Source organism: Acinonyx jubatus, chromosome B2, assembly GCF_027475565.1.
Source record: "Acinonyx jubatus isolate Ajub_Pintada_27869175 chromosome B2, VMU_Ajub_asm_v1.0, whole genome shotgun sequence".
Lineage (NCBI taxonomy): Eukaryota > Metazoa > Chordata > Mammalia > Carnivora > Felidae > Acinonyx > Acinonyx jubatus.
In genome coordinates, this window is record NC_069385.1 from 104,718,466 (window position 1) to 104,741,186 (window position 22,721).

The 22,721-nt window shown below is 38.7% G+C and overlaps 1 protein-coding gene across 3 annotated transcripts in view; it reads left to right on the top strand.

Annotated features, from left to right (window-relative positions):
• Window positions 1–20,576, top strand: part of PTCHD4 (patched domain containing 4) — a 187,851-nt gene extending 167,275 nt beyond the window's left edge. For all 3 annotated transcript variants that reach the window (XM_027057592.2, XM_027057591.2, XM_027057595.2), the window contains one exon: window positions 16,296–20,576. In XM_027057592.2, the coding sequence (XP_026913393.1) occupies window positions 16,296–17,929 (1,634 nt within the window). In that variant the 3' untranslated portion in view covers window positions 17,930–20,576. The remainder of the gene's footprint in view (window positions 1–16,295) is intronic.
• Window positions 20,577–22,721: the final 2,145 nt, after the last annotated feature.

Genomic DNA, 22,721 nt, shown 5'->3' on the forward strand with positions numbered 1-22,721 from the left:
CCAGTCAGAGTGGCCAAAATGAACAAATCAGGAGACTATAGATGCTGGAGAGGATGTGGAGAAACGGGAACCCTCTTGCACTGTTGGTGGGAATGCAAATTGGTGCAGCCGCTCTGGAAAGCAGTGTGGAGGTTCCTCAGAAAATTAAAAATAGACCTACCCTATGACCCAGCAATAGCACTGCTAGGAATTTATCCAAGGGATACAGGAGTACTGATGCATAGGGGCACTTGTACCCCAATGTTTATAGCAGCACTCTCAACAATAGCCAAATTATGGAAAGAGCCTAAATGTCCATCAACTGATGAATGGATAAAGAAATTGTGGTTTATATACACAATGGAATACTACGTGGCAATGAGAAAAAATGAAATATGGCCTTTTGTAGCAACGTGGATGGAACTGGAGAGTGTGATGCTAAGTGAAATAAGCCATACAGAGAAAGACAGATACCATATGGTTTCACTCTTATGTGGATCCTGAGAAACTTAACAGAAACCCATGGGGGAGGGGAAGAAAAAAAAAAAAAAAGAGGTTAGAGTGGGAGAGAGCCAAAGCATAAGAGACTCTTAAAAACTGAGAACATGGGGCGCCTGGGTGGCGCAGTCGGTTAAGCGTCCGACTTCAGCCAGGTCATGATCTCGCGGTCCGTGAGTTCAAGCCCCGCGTGGGGCTCTGGGCTGATGGCTCAGAACCTGGAGCCTGTTTCCGATTCTGTGTCTCCGTCTCTGTCTGCCCCTCCCCCGTTCATGCTCTGTCTCTCTCTGTCCCAAAAATAAATAAAACGTTGAAAAAAAAATTAAAAAAAAAAACTGAGAACAAACTGAGTGTTGATGGGGGGTGGGAGGGGAGGGTGGGTGATGGGTATTGAGGAGGGCACCTTTTGGGATGAGCACTGGGTGTTGTATGGAAACCAATTTGACAATAAATTTCATATATTAAAAAAATAAATAAATAAAATAAAATAAAATGATTCTCTCTCAATCAAAAAAAAAAAAAATGGCCTCCCATTAGAACAACAAGGCCAGGAGTGCTTCCACATGGAAAGAGAAACTGAGGACAAGCCCTCACCCTCCCTACTCATTCATTAATATAAGTAGTGCAGGGTAGAGAAATAGGGTTCAGCTTATTTCTTGTTTTAGAGGAATAGCAGCCAACCTACTGGTACATTATCATCAGGCTCCAACCATCAGATCAGCTGTTCCCAGTACCTGAAGGAATGATTAAAGCATAAAAGGAAAAAATGGAATATACTATTCAGCACTATCCAAATGATATTGGATGGAAGCCACTTATGCATGGGAACATGAAAAGTAGGGAATGAGAAAGCTGAGGGCAAGTTCTGACCCTCCTTACTTATTAATACAAGTACTCTCTCCAGCGCTATCCAAATTAGAATGGATTGTAGTTACCTCTTCTTGGAAACATGAAGTGTAAGTATCCCTTCCCCAACACACTAGAACACCAGAAATCTTAGAAGATCAGAGGTACCCACTGAGTCCTCAGTTTTATAATAAATATTTACTAAGTGCCAAGTAGTGCCTTGGGAAATGGTTACATAAGAACCAAAGAACCAAAGAACACAGTCACTGCTCTCGAGCTCAGTTTACTCACACTGGGGTGAGAGGCTAAAGATTTAGCCTGGTCCTGACTACCAAAGATTTAGATTCTGGTCCTGACTACCAAAATCACTTTGTAAATGCTGTATATCATGGATTCTTCGGAAACTCCATTTCCTAATGATTAAATGAAGGGTTCGTGGGATTCATATACAGTGATACTCTTCAGGATCCCCTTTGTGCACATCTGCTCATCAGTGGCTCCTTCCTTTGTACCCAGCCTATTCTGTCAACACATATCTGTTTTAGGAAAGGATATGACAAACTCATTCAGCCAAAAGAATGAAGAACCACTATGTTTACAAGGTAAATCTTCCCAGAAGCATTTCTATTTTCATAGAAGACTAACTCCTTAAGTTGAATACAGAAATAATTTCCACTTGTAGATTTGCATGAAGCTTAACTTCCTTTTCCTAGTATAAATCTAAAGTGTCAAGCAACTCCACTGACAAATTAGGCCTGCCATGCTGCATGGTGAGCTAGTATGGAAAATCTGTCTTTTTTAGTTTTGTTTTGTTTTTACATGTATTAGCTATTTGCTGATCTTGTAAACCTATCCAAGAAGCATTCCTAGGATACTCTGCCTCATGAGACAGAAATAGATCTTGCCTTTGAGCACCTCCATAGTTGGTGAAAACAGGCTTTGTACAATATTGACTTGACCACATCTGTTACAAAAATCACCCTTGCCATCAACTTAGTAGAATGTCATCACCCACTACAGTACAGAAGATGGAATGCGTGTAATAATTGACAACATGTAGATATCAATCCCTCTGCTGTGTTCCCGAACTGTAATTAAGAGATGATCACAGGACTTACCATCTGCCACTCCCTGTAATGCTTCAGCCTGCTTTTGAACTTCGCATGTTTAGCTACAAAACTTTAACAACACAAGACTCAAAAAATATTCTTTAAGTACTTGCTGCATTTACGACACTGCTAGGTACTGAGGGACAAACAAAAATGAAGACATGGTCCTTGGTTTCAAGGCACTTTTACTGCTATACAGTTCTTCAAATTGAGTCCTCTGCAGATGTCATCAGAGGAAGAGTCAAAGTAATGGGATGATTGGCCTGGAGAAGACGGAAGATTCCATGCTATCGTCTCCAATATTTGAATTATTACATATGTGGCAGAACAACTGCCATATGTTCCAAAGTATACAATTAGTAGCAGATTTTGGAAATTTGGGGGTGACTAACATCAACTCTAAATATGGAGGAACTTTGCAAATTTCAAAAAGTATCTGGACAGGATGTTCACTTGTTGGGTATGTAGAAAGATACACTCATCAGGGTAAAGCTGTGTGCTGTCGTGTAGCACCACAACTTGAATATGGTAGGTCCTTCCTCGATATCTGTTGATTAGTTGATCAATTTCTTTGAGAGCTGTGCTATTTTATTGAAGATTCCTTACCAGTGTTAATAGAGTCTACCCCTTGAGAAATCTCAGAAGGTGTCACAGAGATAATAAATTTTGCAAGCTGCTGATATTCTTTCATCAGCTCTTTATGTACTATTTCTGAGCCCTGGATTGTTGTCAGTCAATTATAAGTGAAAATGGTCTGGAAATAAATAATGTGGGCCTGCTTGGTTTTTTTTTTTCTTATTTTTATAAATGCTAGAATAGCCCTAGAGTTTTCATATACCTCAAAGAGCTCGAAACCTTCAGATTATCTCCCTAAACTTTCTAACGGTCACATGGCCAAAACTCATCCTTCCCCAAGAGTCCAGTTAGCTGTTTTATAGTCATAGCAATCTGGGTGAGTTTTCATCTGTTTCTCATGAAGAACAGATGTTCTTCTCATGATTGTTTCTTGATGAATCTTTGCCTAATGGAAATGGGCTGGACAAAGTCCATAGGGATTATCAAGATGGAAAGGAGTAAGATTTATCATAAGAGGCAATAAGTGTTTCCTACAATTTTCATTCACTGAAGCTATGTTTAGTGGCCTGCCGTGTTATCATGACTGTCATTTCTATTGATAACTTCAAGAATGAAACAGCCATGTGCTGTAGTGAACAACGAACACAAAGCCTAAGCCCCACACGAACGCTTACCCATAAGCAAAAAGTGATGCTAATATTTACTGAGTGTTTGATATGTGCCAGGGACTGTGGTAAACATTTTATGTGGGTTACCTTATTTGTTATTATTTGTTATTTGTTATTTGTTATTTGTTATTCTCAGCAACACTGTCAGGTAGGTGCTTACATTCTCTGCTCTGCATGTGAGAAAGCCAACATGGAGAGTATCCATGGAGGTATCCAGTTAGGGAATAACATCGCTGAAGTTTGAAGCTATGCATGAACACAAAAGCCTGTACTCAGGACCCCCTCTGCCAGGCTACTATCCACATGACCCACGGTCCTCTATCCCCTGCCTTTGAGAATTAACACCTAACAAGAAATTGTTATAATAAGAAGCAGAAAAGATGTAACTCTTATTTATAAATTCATGCTATGACAAAGCCAAGCTAAGCTGTGTACCACTAAAAGTGGAGAAAGTACTAGAAAGTACTAGAAAACTTCCTTCTCAGCTGAAAAGGAAGGCTGTATTCATCAGGGATACATTCAAATAATATCAGCTCTGTCATTTCTAGGGCCTTCTGCAAATGGTCTCTTTGCTCTCTGGACTGATGGAACTCAGCCATCTGTCCAGCAGCTCTGCTGTGTTCTCCTTCTGGAAATGACTGGGGTTCCCTCTGTGAGTCAGAAACACACAGTGTCTGGAAAGCTCCCTTTCAGCTTCCCTCCTGCTAAATGAGAGCAACTCTATTAGCAACCTTGAATAAGAACACTCACGCAAGGAATGCCACAATCAGTTGAATCTAGTTAACTAAAACCCTTTATTAATCAGTGCTTTTCCACAATTAACTTTTAAGGACAAAAAAAAGGAGCAAGTTTCAAAATAAAAATCAGAGAAGAGAACTTTTAAACTTTTCTCTAAGCCTGGTACACATTCATCCAAACTCCCACGCTTCTACAACTACATAATACTCTTCAATAATAGCTAGCATTTGTGGGAGCACGAATTGTGTGCCAGATATTTGTACTAAGGGTTCCATGGGTCTATTTTTCCTTTAACATAACAATCCTTTGAAGCAGCTACTGTTATGCTTTTGATTTTTACAGATTGCCAAATCCAGCCATGGAGTTAATTTGCTCAAGGTCATACATCTAGTTGATGGTAGTGAGGAAGCTCAAACCCACACAGCATGTAATGCTTTAACCAATATGCCATACTGCCTCCTGATTTTTTGTGCATAATAAAATGATGATCCTGTGGAGTATTATTCAATAAATAACAATAGCTAACTCACTGAGTGCTTCCTGTGTGCCAGGCACTGCTGTAAGCACATTATAGCTACTATTTCATTTAATCTTCTTATTTGCCCCTTAAAATAGGTGCCATTTTTACCCCCATTTTCTAGACTAGGCAAATGAGACACGTAGAGGTTAAACTAATTGATTCTCTCCACATCACACATCACACAGTGATAGAGCCAGAACTGGAACCAAAATGTGTTACTCTAGAGTACATCCTTTTAATTGCTACACATACTGTTTTCTTTCCTTCTTCCTTCCTTCCTTCCTTCCTTCCTTCCTTCCTTCCTTCCTTCCCTCCTTCCTTCCTTTAGGACAGAACACAGAAGAATAATACAAGTCTAATGCATTTTAGAAAGATCTTCTCCAATAAAGTTAATCAACCAATAAAAGTTGAATCAAAAAGGAAGTTCTGGTTGATTAATTTAATGGCTATTCAAATGATCCAATTTCTGGGCTTTCTGGTTAATTGAGTTTCCACTGGCTTTGAGCCATTCTGTTCAGAGAGAAATTCCAACACATGGGATATTTTATTTCATCTTCATTGGTAAAACAAAAAAACAAAAAAACAAAAAAACAAAACACTCAAGGATGCTCCCAGAAAACTTGCCCTTTGAAGCATTACACTTCTTTCAAGAATTCATGCTACAACTTTGAAGATTTCTTTTGAGTGATATTTATTAGGAAACTAAAGCTATGCATAATTTAGGTTTGCTAAGTAAGATTACTTCTATTTCAAACATGTTTCCCAATGATTGAATCAGGCATTTTGAAATCCTTCTCCAGATCTTGGTGTTACAGAAATCCTAATTTATCACCACTTTTACTCTTTATAGGATAGAAGATCCCCAAAGCTTATAATTAATGAACTGATAAATTCAGACATATGGATGTGATATGGTTTTCAAGTGGGACAAATGGGAGTTATTAAACTTCAGAAAGATGACATTTGACCATATTTTCCTAATGGGAGGCACTCAGGAAATGTCCTCCAAACGAATGAATTAATTCTTCTAATTTTTGTTCTTTAAATGTCTTTTGCTCAATAAACACTATATCTTAATTTTCATTCATTCTTACAAGTTCTTGTATTTATTATTTTCTTCCATATGATTCCTTAGTCTAGGTCTTGACTTTTTAGGCATGTACTTGTGTTTAGTTTCTAAACTGCAAACTCACTTCTCTTAACAATTTTAAGATTTTCAGCCTGACCACTCATTCTTCCATTAATTGCTCTTCTTTGCTTAAAACAATGATTTCTTAGTATCACATGACTGCTTGCTCCTCACTTTTCCTATTAATATCTGTGTTATCTTCCTCAGAACATCTTCCCACTTATATACCCAACTGGCATTCTTTTCTCACTGAGAGCACAACCAAAATATTTCTTCCACCAGGAAGCCATACCTTGATTTGGAAATTCACATCCTCCAGGGCTTAACTCTGACTCAGTACTCCTGCTCTAACTCCTAAACTCAAAGAAATCAATTTAAAGTCAACAACACAAGCTTTAACTTATTTTGTTTTCCAAAAACACCTATTCATAATAATATGCCAATGCCCCCCCAGTCAAGGACCACCAGGAATACTACTATAAATGAAGAAATTTGGATTAACCGACTCATTACATTGAGGAAGAACACATACCATTGGGGCATTGGGGAACAATTCAGGAATAAGGTATTAGAATGGACTTATATGATTTTTGCGTGTGTTAGGTGATTTGGAAGAGGGTTCAAGACAGCACGGTTGGTCACTATCAAGAAAAGAGGATAATTCTGTGATCAGTTATCTTAATAATACTGACACCTAGAAGGCAAGAAGACCAGACTAAAGACCAGGAGATGAAGACTAAACTGTGATTGGCAAAGAAACAGCAATCACTCCTACCATTCTTGACATTAGAAGGTGTTTGGTCCATTTTATGGCGGTTTTTTGTTTTTGTTTTTATGTTTTGCTTATATTCGGTCATAATCATGAGGTGGTCTTGTTTTATCTCAGTCCATCTCAGTCAGACTGGTCTTATCTGATGCAATTCTGCCAGACTAGACTGTCTGTGGTCAACGCTAAGCCTAACTGTGGGTGCCAGACCAGGGCCTGGCGACACCCAAGGCCAACTTGACAGCTGCTTTCCTCTTTCTCAAAAGCAATGTATCTTCATTTCATAGAACTTGAAAGACATGGAAAGCATTGAGAAAAAAACAAATAGCTTGCTTGTAGTCTTTTTTCCCCTGAATGGGAATACCAGAAAGAGGGAGAGGACGAGAAAGCAAGCCATCGTATGCACGCTGGCTCTGCAGGATTGCTTCAGCTTCTGGCAGCACTGGAGGCGCCACAGCAAGAAAAGCTGAAAAGAGAGCACTGGGGATCCCCCAAAGCCAACTCAGCTGTGGTGGTAAAGATAGCAAAAACCAAGCTGCATTCAGAAGGTGGCATTCCAAGGCAAATGATCTGGAATGTTCTTGATGCAAACAACCTGCTGTTGCCAGCACCAAATTTTTCCATTCAATAGAGCACTTACCGTGTGCCAAGCGCACATGTTAACTTATCTGAAAATGATAACAATCCTATGATGTAGCCCCCATTGTTATCTCATTATAGATGAGGAAACTGAAATATGGAGCGGTTTAAAAAAACAACCTGCCCAAGGTCACAGAGCTAGGAAGAAAGGGTCCTGAGATTTGAACTCAATCAATCTAACTCTGGTGATGTGCTAGTAACCACATTGTCTACCTAGTTTTGCCCCCTCTGAGTATTAAAACTTTAGCTGCAATAGTCACCAGGTTTTGAAACAATCCCATTCCCTATCTCTATTGCTATTTCCTTCCCCTTCTTTCTCTCTCTCTCTCTCATATGTATATTGAGATCTACATATACTCACATGTGTATGTGAGGACACACACACACACTTATTAGATTCTTTACATTCACCTTTATGTAGAACTACAAAATAAATTAGCAAAAATGATGGAATGCAACTCTGGAGTGAGACTATATGCCCTTTTCTATACATTAGGATATGTATAAAATACACAACAGCTCTGAAAAAACATCCAGTAAGAATCTGTTACTAAATTCCATTTTTTTTCTCTTAGGAACCTAATAAAATCCTCTAACCTCCTACTAAGTGCTAAGAGATGAGTGGCTGTTCAGATTCCTTCTAATTCCTCTTTTCATTGCAATATGGTGCCGCTTTACCATGCGTTTTAGCCTATTTCCTTCTGTACGGGGATGGGAACATTTCAAGAGAAGTCACTTCCTGGGTAACAGTAATATGAAGCTAGACCCACCCCCATTGCACGACACCATCACAAGTTTCAGGTAAAACAATCAAATATGCCCCTGGCAACAGCAGCTTGGACCTGTTGGGACGAGCACTGGGTGTTGTATGGAAACCAATATGACAATAGATTTCATATTAAAAAAAGAAAAGAAAAAAGAAAATTCCTGTTGAGGGGCACCTGGTTGGGTCAACCTGTTAAGCCTCTGACTCTTGATTTCAGTTGAGGTCATGATCTCCTGGTTTGCCCGTTGAAGGCCCGCGTCAGGATCCATGCTGGCAGTGCAGAGCCTACTTGGGATTCTCTGTCTCCCTTTCTCTCTGCCCCTCCCCTGCCCACGTTCTATCTCTCTCTCCCAAAATAAATAAATAACTAAACATTTTTTTAAAAAAAGAAAATTCCTGTTAAATAACATCCTACTCTATGTCTTTTAGGCTATATAGGTATCAAAAGGCAAGAGCCCTGGCCATCCTTTGTGTATAGAGCTTGATAATCACCTGTTTATTCTGATGAACATTGATTAAAAGTAGTCAGTCTAAAATACACACTGATCACCACCTCCAGGTGAGAGATTATGAGGATTAGAAAATGTCTAAAAAAAATCCATCTCTTAGGGAGCAGGAGTACTTTACAAAATCATTTCCACCCTGCCAAATAACAATTTAGAACAAGCTTTTTAATTTGATATTCCATTTCTCAGACATTTGTAACGCTGAACCAGTCAAATTAATGAATTACATGCTACTTTGCAATTGAACGTCACTGATACCTATCATTGCCTCTGTCATAGAATCACCACCAAGGTAACACTCAAGTGCCCTTCTCAGTAAAATGAGGGAATTTCTATTTCACAGACACTTATGCTAAATATAGAGTTGTTAGTAATAATCGCTGCAAGCACACTTAAAAATATATCTTTTTTAATGTTTATCTATCTTTAGAGAGAGGCAGAGACAGAGTGTGAGTTGGGGAGGGACAGAGAGGGAGACACAGTATCCAAAGCAGACTCCAGGCTCTGAGCTGTCAACACAGAGCCCGACGCAGGGCTCAAACTCATGACCTGAGACTGAGTCAGATGCTTAATTGGCTGAGCCACCCAGGCACCCCTTAAGAATATCTTTAAGACTAGACACAGATCATGGCCAATTCAATTTCGCAAAAATTCATTGAGCACCAAATAGTGTCAAATAATTGAAATATAAAAGTGGAAAAGACAGTGCCTACCCTAGACAGTGAGGGCCTTACAGACTTACATAAAAAAAACAGGCACACCGATGGATAATTTTATTAGTTGACATTACCATATGTGTTGGAATGCAGAGAGGCTCCTAAGCATGTGAGTTAGGGATGAAGAGGGCAAGCAGAAGATATTAGAGATGAGATCATGTTTGAGTGGTATCTTTAAAATATAAGCGGGAACAGCCAACTAAACAGAAGGAACAATGGATGAGTATCCCATATAATGCTGAACAGGTGAATGGTAACTAAAAATGCTGATTCAATATCCAGATTTTGTGGTGGGGGGGGGGGGGTGGAGTTGTTATTGTTGTTGCTGTTGTTGTTGTTGTTGCTGCTGTTAGCTGCTTTACTGGCTCAGTTGGCTAGATTTTATTTTTTTCATTCATTATTTATTCATTTGATTAGTATTGGGAAGTCACCTAGCCTGAGAGCCCAGTAGAAAATCAAAATATGCTTTTCCACCTGAGCTTAAGGGTGATTTCCACAAACACAGTTACTGAAAGCATAGCCAACCAAAGCAGAAATAAATGAGATTAAAGAAATAAATAAATGAGATTAAAGAAATCAAAAGATTTCTCTGGAGCAGATCATAAGAAGGAATATTATTTTTGCCTTATTTCTTATGTTGCTGAAACCAGAGATATCAAGCTCTCATGACCTGCAGAAGGCTTGACATATTCAAGTATAAAGGGAAGCCCACTAGTACATCTCCTCGAGGCAAATGAAGAGAATTCTAATTCAGCTGATTAGAAAGAATTAGAAGCCCACAGATGGTGCTTATTAAAGTAATATATCAAGAAAAGCCCAGTAGGGAGTACTAATTGAATCAGTTACAATTAGTTCTGATTAGATTTGATCCTTATTAAAAGTATTTTCTTTGGAATTCTGGTTTGGGGAGAGATTGGGTTTGGGATTGACATGGAAACTGTCAAATTTGTATTGCATTTACTGATGAACAATACTTCCTTTGAAGGAAGTCATTTTAGGCCTAGCCCTGTCACCAGAGTTTTCCTAAGTCACTGTAGGTACAATCACAGTATGGAAATTTACACTGGAATACAAGAGCTTAGAGAAATGTTGTTAAATGTGGGAAGGAATCTGTTCTCAGAGAACATCTGTCTTACTTTAGAAGTCCTGTTTAGTTGTCTGTAAAGTGATTACTTCGGGCTCAAGGGAATTACAACCCATTCTGAATATTGTTCAGCTCATTTATGACTGAAATCAGTTTTGTTTGGTAACAAAAGTGTATGTTCTTAAATTTTAACCATTCAAAATTTTCTCTCTGGCTGACCTACAATACCATGACCAAAAGAAGAATCCACATAATCTTCATTTTTTTGTCATATTTATCCATTGTAAATAGGAGAAATTGTTAATTATTGTCAAATAGAGTAATATTCCTAATACTAATCAAACGCTGGTTCAATATCCAGATTTTGTTTTAGCCAGGTGTCATGTAAGTTTCACTTGTTATTGCACAAGGCTTCCCTTTGCTTTCATTTGGAAAGAGGTCTCCAACAACATTGCTGAAGACTTTTGGAGTATTCAATATACACACATACACCCAAATCTTTTATTTCATTGCCCTCCTTGAATTGTCCTCCCAGTTCCAACTCTATCCAAAGCATTTTTAAGAGTTCTCTGTTTTTTCATGAAACTTTGCCAAGAGAAAGCTTAGTTATCCCAGTCGAGCCGCTTATTATGGTATTGTAATATAGTTTGCAAATATATGCTAATAATTGAAGGAAATCATGATCAAAGTTTGGCAGTCATCTCCTGAAATAGTAAATGCATTTTTCCAGCAATGGCATAACCGGCTGTACCAACAAGCTAATATTCAAACCACAACCACCTCCTCTTGATTTACAGGCATTTGTGCCTGAATTCATGTTATTCCATCAGTCTAGACTGCATCATCCTCTATGTGTCAGAAACTTTTGGAGCTTTCCCTGATCCCTCAGAAAGAACCAGGTGTGTTTTCACAGTCCATAGCATTCATCTCCGCTTAGAAAGAATTCCGGTTATTCTTTACAATCCAGTTAACGGCTCACGTCTATGTCTCTCACCAGTCAGCAACTCGAATGGAGTGGTTCATAAAGCAGAGGCCTTAGGTGGAGATTAAGGATTTGTGCAGGAATGGGAGAGAAACAACAAACTGTCAGGACTAAGGCACCAAAAGGAAATACGATAGAATTAGTTCAGGTCGTGGTCCAGTGGGGCAAGCCACACTATCATCATCATCTGTGATGGGAGGTCACTTCCTTTAATTTCAGGTGTCTTGTCTGAATTGCAATAGGACCCTTGGCAACTGTGGAAAACTAGTGAATACACACTTTTAAAAAGCTATGGGAAATAGCTGGGCTTCTTTCAAGTGAGTAGATGTTCAAAAAATGGTTTTAGCCTCAGAATGGAACCCAAAGTCAAAAGTAAGAAACCAAGAGAGAAAACACTGCAGAGGTTTGGAAACAGGCTTCCCACAGTTGACAGGACACCTGGATAGCAACAAGAGTAATCCCAAATTCTAATTTCTCTTTACAGGAGCCCTGTTCTGTTAGATAATTAAGTAGTTACCAATCTGGATGGATGGATGGATGGATGGATAGATAAGTTTAATACATACTTGTATACATACAAAACTGGCAGAAATATGCGAAATTGTTAACAGCAATTATCTGTGTTGCAGGAATATAAAATAACTTTGAACCATTATTTTTTCCATCTTTCCCGATTTTTTTTGATGGAAGTATGTCCTGTTTTTACAATCAGGAAAAGGTGATTAAAATACATGTATGTGTGTGTGTGTGTGTGTGTGTGTGTGTGTGTGTATGTACTTTTTTTTTTTTAACTACACCAGTAATTCTCAATTGGGTGCAATTTTGTCCCCCAGTCAGCATTTGGCAATGTCTGGAGACATATTTCGTTCTCACAATTGTGGAGTGTGCTACTGACATCTAGTTAGTAGAGGTCAGGAAATTCTTCTGAACATCCTACAGGACAGCTTATAAAATTCATATCTATAATCTCAGTCTCAGAATTACCCAAGTGAAAATGACCTTCTGGTCTGACAGATATTGGAAAATAGCGTGTTTCTTGTTTACCTTTATGTTTTATATATTGACTAGTTTAGGTACTCATGTGTAACAAGTCAAAATAAATACATATTGGGTTGAATTGAATGAAAAATGTATACTTCTGGACACAATGTAGATATAAAGATGCATAATAAATCTTAGAATAAGTAATGAAAAGATACATTTTTATGACCCATCTAGAATCAAGAATTGATTTAATTCAATAAGAGATTAGTGGGCATCTTCTGGGCATCTATAACTCTGCCAGATTGTTCTGCGAAGCATAAAATGTATTCCCTGACCTTGAAGAATTTGCAGTCTAACCAAAGAAATAGAACATATCCTAGGAAAACCATTTTGTTCCAGAGCAGAACAGCACATGGTTTTGTGCCAAAATGAGTAACTAATTAGTGCAGTAAGACTTTAAGGAACAGAAAAAAAATCAATATGTCTGGAATTGTCGGAGATGAATTCCTGGCAAAGAGAACTGAGCTGACACTTAACAGATTGATGGACAAAACGTCCATATGACCAGCGATAAGGAGAAGGTATTGCAAGACAGAGAAAAAAGCATGAATAAAACTAAGAACTTAAGACCGATCATGGGCAGGTTCATGGTGAGAAGAAAGACTACCCTAGCTGAAGCAGGTCATAGATTAGACCAGCAAGGAAATGGCCAGATTATGGTGAGAATCAAATGATTCCTATCCATAGGAATAGTCTGTAAAATATCCAAACCTATGAATGGGATAAAATGTCCTCTCCAAACAAAGTTTGGAAATTATGTTTTCAGTTTTCACTTTATCACACTTAAAGTGGTTAGTTAACCTAATATAGTTTAGCATCATCTTCCCACACGTACAGATCTTTGTACTATATAAAGCAACAATCTGGCCTACATAGTGTACCTAATATTCACAAAAGTGACCATTAGGAAAGGAAAGCCAAATTTAGCTGTAGCCCCATGTAGCCTCCTCCCCCTTATAACTACAAAGATAGCAAGAGTCCTCATTTCAGAAGAGAAGTGCTCTAATTAAAAGAATTCTTTTAATTACTTCAGCTAATATTCTAATATTATGTTTTTGTCAAGGGAATGAAAGAGCCAGTATTCTGTTTTGTCAAGGAGTCTTGCAGAAGATAGAAATGAAGAATTAATGATGTTAAGAAGTATTAGACTTGGGACTCCTGGGTGGCTCAGTCGGTTAAGCATCCGACTTCAGCTCAGGTCGTGATCTTATGGTTCATGAGTTCGAGCCCCACGCCGGGCTCTGTGCTGACAGCTCAGAGCCTAGAGCCCAGAGCCTGGAGCCTGCTTCAGATTCTGTGTCTCCCTCTCTCTCTGCCCCTCCCCTACTCACACTCGGTCTGTCTGTCTCTCTCACTCTCTCTCAAAAATAAACATTTTTTAAAAATTAAAGATTATTAGACCTAAGGCAATGCACATACATGTTGAGCTAGTAATTAAATGTAATAAGTAATAGATCACTGCCTCCAAAAAAACAACAACAACAAAATACTTACCTTATACATAAATGCGATTTGCCTAATCTTTTCTATTTGCTAGGATAAATTTATCTTTTCTGACTGGAGACCCAGAAGAGAGAACTTTGGAGAATCAATAGATTTATATTTAGGATAAGAACAACCCCAATGCAGTAACAATTAATAATTAATTTTAAAAACTCCCAAAAGAGATGAACTAATGTTTTTTAATCAAATATTAGCATTATATATATTTAAACCTGTAAATACTAGAGTCAAATTAACTATAAAGCAAGAATTCTTAGCTCCTCATAAAAGAGGTTTAAGTAAATGTTAACTCACCTACAAAGCTTTGTTGGTCAGGAAAAAGTTCAACTGTATATGATAACCTTACTTACAGTGGCTTAGATAAGCAGAGATTGGGTTCTCTTTAAAGATAATTAGAGGGGCGCCTGGGTGGCTCAGTCGGTTGAGCATCTGACTTCAGCTCAGGTCATGATCTCACAGTTTTTGTGTTCGAGCCCCACGTCGGGCTCTGTGCTGATGGCTCAGAGCCTGGAGCCTGCTTTGGATTCTCTCTCTCTCTCTCTCTCTCTCTCTCTCTCTCTCTCTCTGCCCCTCCCCCACTAGTGCTCTCTCAAAAATAAATAAATGTAAAAAAATAAAAAATAAAAATAATTAGAAAGGATGGTAGGCCATGGCTCTTATTGGTGGCTCCATGATACCATTTACCGCAAAGCCTCTGGTTTTCTAATAAGCATCCTTAGGTGACTATCAGTTATATTACCCAGAAATACATCATATGAACCACCTCGAGTTGAAAGGTAGGCTGAGAAATGGTTTTTAATTGTGCCCATTGTAGTCCCAAATAAAAGTAACAAAGGGGAAAATTATGTACGCCAATTAGCAACTCTATCAACAACACAAGATCAGTGATTATAGTAAGACCTCAGCCATTATGTTTGTTAAAGCATTGTTAGGTGAGTTGCTCCAATATCTAGGTGTCCCACAAAGTCCATTTTCCAAGTTTTCTTGAACTAGGTCATTTTGTGCCTTTAAGCTACATCCTCCTCTAATGGATTTCTTGGAGAAGAGCCCAAGCACAGCTTGTATCCATTCATAGAAAAGGTTTGTGTGTAGTATTGCTTTGCCTACAAGGGCAAGAGTGATGCATGAAGATTTTCTCTCAGTCAGAAAGTTACCAATTGATACCTTGTGGATGGTAATTGACAGAGCTAATTCAGGGAAGTGAAAAAGAGGGAAATTGAAGGTATAGCATAGTCCCTTTGCTTTCCCAGCTGTTTTCTGCTTTGGCTGGTAAGGAAGCAAGTGGTGGTATCTTCAGATCTCTTAAATGCCTGGGGTGGGTGAAGAAGCAGGCAAGGTGGGGAGCGGAGAGGGTGGTGGCAGTTCAATATCTAACAGTATCTGGTACATAGCAGGTGCTCAAGTAATATTTGTGGAATAAAGCTTTTGCTTATTTACTCCTATTAAAGAATGCACAGAAGCTGATTAAAAAGAAGCATTCCACATCCACTTTAAGGAAGTAAATGTTAGCGTTCATACTGTGTGAATAAAAGCTCTGTGAGGAACCCAAAGGAAATACTTGCTATGATCTCTTCTCTGAAGGTCTTCCCCTGTGTTTTATGTGACCTGGCGGATTTTTTCAATTCACACCCAATGTTAATTAATCAAATCTATAAGAATTGGTTTCTAAGCCATTTGGCCACCAAGCAGATTATTAAACATTGCAAAATCAATTTTAAGTGATTTTTTAGTGTTTCAAATCATCTTATAATTTCCTAAATCAGCCCATAAGTCAGCTTGAAATGGAGGTTAGGGACTGTCAGTCAATACATCAATTGATCGAGCAGTCAGTTGAAGTGGGGCATTTGAAGATGTATGAATAACAGTCCCTGCCATTTACAACTTACGATCCACTTAGGGAGACAGCATGTGTCTGGGGTGGGGGCGTGGGGGTGGGAATCACATAATAATGTCAATTATACTTACGACTTGTAAAATTAATAAGACAGACAGTACATGTTTAATTTTATCCAGAACACCGATTCACTTGGACTTCGCTAAAATAGACACCCAGACTAACTATATCCTGTTGCGTAACTCAGATTTTGAGACCCTGATACGAGGATCATAGCATTTTGAAGATTAGAGTATAAAGTGCTGCTTAGCATAGATAGTCTATAAAGAGCTCACTTGAGCCATAGGAGGAAATAAAAACAATGATTCTTTCTCTTTTCTAAAAAAAACTAGGTCATGGAACTAAAGGAGTGTTTGAGCTTCTGTCCGGATGGCGCAGAACAAGAGAGAATTTACCCTTCAAAGACAGGGTTGCAGATGCCTATTCTGATGTGATGGTCACCTATACCATGACCAGCTCCTTGTACTTCATTACCTTTGGCATGGGTGCCAGCCCATTCACAAACATAGAGGCTGTGAAGGTCTTCTGTCAGAACATGTGTGTCTCCATTCTGTTGAACTACTTCTACATTTTCTCATTCTTTGGCTCCTGTCTGGTCTTCGCGGGCCAACTGGAGCAAAACCGCTACCACAGCATCTTTTGCTGTAAGATCCCCTCCGCAGAGTACCTGGACCGCAAACCTGTGTGGTTCCAGACGGTGATGAGTGACGGGCATCAACAGACATCCCATCATGAGACGAACCCCTACCAGCACCATTTTATTCAGCACTTCCTACGCGAACACTACAACGAATGGATTACCAATATCTACGTGAAGCCGTTTGTCGTCATCCTCTATCTCATTTACGCCTCCTTCTCCTTCATGGGGTGCTTGCAGATCAGCGACAGGGCCAACATCATCAATCTACTAGCCAGTGATTCTCCGAGTGTTTCCTACGCCATGGTTCAGCAGAAATATTTCAGCAACTACAGCCCGGTGATAGGATTCTACATCTACGAGCCGCTGGAGTACTGGAACAGCAGCGTCCAGGAGGATCTGAGGAGGCTCTGTAGTGGGTTCACTGCAGTGTCCTGGGTGGAGCAGTATTACCAGTTCCTGAAAGTTAGCAACATCAGTGCCAGTAACAAGAGTGACTTTATCAGTGTCCTACAAAGTTCATTTTTAAAAAAGCCAGAATTCCAGCATTTTCGAAACGATATCATCTTCTCCAAAGCAGGGGATGAAAACAATATTATCGCTTCTCGCTTGTATCTGGTGGCCAGGACTAGCAGAGACAAGCAGAAGGAAGTCATAGAAGTGTTGGAAAAATTGAGGCCCCTGTCCCTGTCAAAGAGCATCCGATTCATCGTGTTCAACCCCTCCTTTGTGTTCACGGATCATTATGGCTTGTCTGTCACGGTGCCTGTTCTGATTGCAGGCTTTGGTGTCCTCCTGGTGTTAATCCTGACTTTTTTCCTAGTGATCCACCCTCTGGGAAACTTCTGGCTAATTCTTAGTGTCACCTCAATTGAGCTGGGCGTTCTGGGCTTAATGACACTATGGAACGTCGACATGGATTGCATTTCTATCTTGTGCCTTATCTACACTTTAAATTTTGCCATTGACCACTGTGCACCACTGCTTTACACATTTGTACTAGCAACTGAGCACACCCGAACACAATGTATAAAAAGCTCCCTACAAGAGCATGGGACAGCCATTTTGCAAAATGTTACTTCTTTTCTTATTGGGTTGGTCCCCCTCCTATTTGTGCCTTCAAACCTGACCTTCACACTGTTCAAATGCTTGCTGCTCACTGGGGGTTGCACACTTCTGCACTGTTTTGTTATCTTACCCGTGTTCCTAACCTTTTTCCCCCCTTCCAAAAAGCACCACAAGAAAAAGAAACGCGCCAAACGGAAGGAGAGAGAGGAAATTGAATGCATAGAGATTCAAGAGAACCCTGATCATGTCACTACAGTCTGAAGGTGTAGACAAATGGATTATTTTTCTTTTCCAGTATTGCACAATGATGCAGGGAGAGTAAAGCTCACTCCTCAGCTGCTTGGGCTGGCCAGGGGTAACAAGGAAAGTCAGATCAAGAGTGAATTGTTCATGACACATCAAGGTGTCCACTTCCCGGGGGGAAGAGAGAATCAAAGAAGAGGGAAATGTTCTTTACAACCTTGTTCTCCACTAAAGATAAGTTTGGGGATGTGATCTTAGAGCTCTTCCAAGGAATGGACGAATGAATGAAGCGTTGGAAGGCCAAAAGATCTCACTGCTTTTAAAAATAAAATGCTTAAGAAAGATGGAGAGGAGTAGAAAGGGGGCCTCTAAATAGGGGAAAAGACAGTAAATGTCAAAATTGCCATGGCGTTTTTCTTATTTGTGTTTTGAACAGGTTGGTCAAAGGAAACCTATGCACTTGGGAAGTACATATTTAATCCCGTCTAAACCAAAGGACTTCCCAATCCATTTTACGTGTACATATATATGTATATATACCATATATACATATACTTAGATTTGTCTTTAGTGAACATTGATGTTTGTGTAGAAGAAGCTGTCCATTTGCAGATGGGCTGGACTTACTCTAGAAAGTCAAACCTGCCTTAGCCAAATATAGATGCATTGATGGCAACTCAAAACAACTCAAGTGTTTCAACAGAAAGAGTATTACACAACTGTGTGATAAGCGAAATAAACAGAGACGTGAGTCCATTAGATTCTGCATATCATGTCAATCTTGGAGATTCTTGCTTTGGATGACTTCAGAAAAAAACAAAATCAAAAATAAAAAATAAAAAACATACACACACAAAAGGCATTTAAACCAATTACCACATGGACAAGGGTTAAAATTTCATGTTGGAGCTAAATAGTTGATAAGGCTTTTCATTGAGGTCTAATGGTTCGCTATACTCGGGAAGGCTGGTTTGGCTGCTTTCAGAGAGCTTACCCACTGCAAATGAACATTTTACACATACTGTCCATACATGTATGTATAGGGTACACGTGTGTGTGCGTGTCTGTGTGCGTGTGTGTGAGACCGTTGAGGTATACCATAGGTACAGTGTTCTCATTTTAGATGACGAATATATACTGCCATGGAATATAGATAATTAACATAGGAAAAAGGAGATCTAACTAAGAAACGTCGTAGAACGAAACAGAGTAAATGGATCATCACCACTCATCATGCGCCATCAACTGGTTCTTAGTGTAAGGAAAATATTCTAATCCTATAAAGTCTAGTGTGCTCCTTGCATTAATATTTGGAACATTGACCCAGGCCACGATCACTATAGTAGTGGTCACTATAACTACCGCAATATCGTTTTGTAGCTTCTTGCGATATCATTGTTCTTGTTCCCTGGAAAGTGCTCCTCAGCTGGCCCACCCCCTGGGGTGTTCGTAGCTCTCCACGGGTCATGTTAACTGTAACTGCTGCTGAATTCTCTCTCAGAACAAGTACCGAGGTAAATGTTTTCATTGAGTTAACGTTTAAAACTGCTCCCCAGCAGATACACTTAGTCTGTTGGGTGCTTACTTGGATTAATGCTGTACTTCCTGTCACAGAAAATTCCTAGAAAATGCCTTTTCCCATGCCAACCAGTAAAATAAATTAATTTTCAGGTAGGACTGAACAAATGTCCAGTGATGACAAAAACATTTAGTAAGCTCTTTTACCTGGAAGAGAGCTACTGTTTCCCACCAACTTCAGTTGTATATTTTAATTGAATTTCAAATATTAAAATCTGGAAACAAAAAGGAAAAAAAAAAGAAAAGAGAAAAAAAAACCTCTTGGACTCAGTTAAGTTCAGAAAAGAGATACAAACCATTCCATTCTGGTTGCAGTCTGGAAATGAAGTTGATAGATTAATGAAGTAACAAAACAATAAAACAAGTATACTTTTCCAGATAAGGAGTTTACCAGGATATTAAGGGAAGGAAGAACTGTCTCTAAAATGAAAACCATTTAACGAAATTTTATTTTATTACGTGAAGTTTGTTTTGTCCTACCTTGAGGTTACTGAGTTTCTTTCTATTAGAAATGATTCGTGTCTTCTCACTTGTGTTCATGTGGGCACAATAGCAGTAGATCAAGTATGCAAAGTAATTGACATAAACATACACAGCTATTGTTCTCCTATTCTTTGTGAAATTCATGTCACAGATAACCCTAGCCTTTTGCCTCCTGAACAGCTCTGCTGGGATGAACTGGTATTTGATACTAGTAGACCTGCAGACCATGATCTCATATCTGAAGTAGAAGTCTCTGAAGAGTTAGGCTTTGAGGGAAAGGAGGGAGATTCTTCTGCCATAGTTTACTCACCCTTTGTGAATATTTGTTTTACATCCCTTTCAAAAGATGGGAAATAATCAACGGAGACATCCCATTAACTATTACTCCATTGTTTGCCCAAGGTGTACCATTCTCCATTCATTTACCAATTTTTAAAAAGCTTGCCTATTTGGGTCATTTTTTTTTCTTGATTACCTTAGACAATTCCATATTCCATATATGAAGAAGATTGGCAGTCTGATTTCTAAAGAACGAAAGAAGCATGCCAGTTGCCAAATGCATGTGAGGACAGTTTGGCATCTATTGCCAAACCACCAGGACAATTCCAGTCCTGGATAGTCTCTATGTGGATGGTCTAGATAGTCTAGATAGTCTCTATGTGGATGGAGGAAAACAGTTCTTTTTTAGGTTATGTCTTCAAGGATCACAGTGAGTAAAATAAATGTGAATTCCTCATTGCTCAACTGACAAGAGGGGTTGGATTTTGGAAGGGTCGTTATCTTTTCCAGGATACCATAGTATTCATTAATGAACTGTAGCAATAATTTACTGAAATGGAATTTCTTGTTCTGGAAGAGTTAATATACCATCCAAAATGCCCTAGCTCAGTCCTAGGAAGTAATTTAAGCCCATAAAGAATCTAACTGAGCATCATCTGACCTCCCAACCTCACTGTGCAACAGATATTTTCAAATATTCGATTACTCAATGCCAAGATACATCCTAACATATGAGATCATGATTTGTAGGTAATGCCCAACCTCTGCCTTTTTCAATAGCTTATGTCTAACTCTCAAGTTTTTCTAGTTTACTCCCACTGTTTTTGTCCATTTGTGAAATACTCATGGCGTTCAAATTGGGAACCCATCTACTGCTAAAAGATGACTGATCAACCCTGGAAGAAAAGAACCCGTGGGAAATATGTCATATATGTAGAATATTGTACTTTGCTGAAATGTGGTTTTCTCTTAAAACAAGAGATTTTAAAGTTTGTAGAAAGAAAGAAAGAAAGAACGAAAAGAAAGAAGGAAAGAACACACCTTTTCTGAATTTAAACTGCAATGTGGATTTATTTTCTTCCAACAGATTATAAATTTGAATCAGAAAGTCCTGTAAGAACTCCACTCCCCATGATGGTTAATAAGCTCCAAAGAGGTACTCATCTAAATTGCAGAAAGAGATTTGGTTAACCTAGACCATGCATAATATTTTAAATGAAAGGTGTGCTTAAATGTCACCCCATGAATTCTTCCAGGGATCGGGAACCTCTCTGACAGGTGTGCATGAATATTCCATGAAAGAATTATTCTTCCCTATGGTTGTATCATGTGAATGTTTCTTTCCCATTTGATTCCTATTTATTTCCAGAGAATTTGGGTTTTACCTTGTGAGTTTAGAAGAATTATGACAAATGAAGCTCCTACGAAGCTATAATAACCATTCTTGAATGTTGAATTCGAGAGGGTGAGAGCTTTGTCCATTTTGTAATTACCCATGCACTTTCCCATAATAATCTTCCAATCCTTCTAGGCTTGTGGTTAGAGCTAGGGATTAACTATTGCCATCAGAATTACATGTATTTTTATAAGTTGACTGTAAATACCATAATTACAGTCACATATTTTTGTAACCAAATAGTTATGAATGCCTGGCACTATGCATGCATTGTTACTAATAGTACATAGATTTTTACAAACACTATTTTCATGGTTATTGCAACTTTTATTAAAATTCTCATATCAGCTATTCATAAATGCCTTGTAGGTTTTGGTCCCAACGGCCTAAAGTCCACAGAAAGTTTCATCCCAAGGGGGACAATTTAAAAATTGCCTTCCCTGGGTGTTGATAGCAGCAACCTCTTCTAGAATGTCCTCTGAAAAATCCTAGAGGCTAAATCTGGCTTCCAGGTAAACAACATAGCAGATTCTGTGTTAGTCAGTAATTATTCCAAGTTTAATTTCTTAAGTTTGCTGATCTCACGGTGAACTAGAGAGTACAATACCTTGCGACTGAAATTTAGATCTGTCTCCTGTGAATTGGAGAACTCAATGATTGGCTCAACCTCTTTTTAGAGAGATCTCTCTGTTCTGTTGGTGTTTGCAAAGGTATTGATAATCTTTTCAAATGTGAGCCTGAAAACTGTCATTTTTTTTCAAAGTAATTTAGAAGCACTTTTATTCCCTTTAAAAACAAAACAAAGAAACAAAAAATATGTCTTGCTCCTTCTGTGTTACAAAACAATTTTGTGACAAATTTTATGACATTGACTCAAAACCTATCTATAGCTGAATTTGTATGCCCTTGGAATCTTCCCATCTTGAATCTAAAATAAAACTCAGCATCATCACTGTGGTGCAGGCATTTATACCAACCCTTTTAAGCCATGATCTGCCAATACATTGTACAGGGGAAATGAGCTAGATTTTTTTTTTAATGATTTGTCTTCAAGATCATGACTGCAAATATATT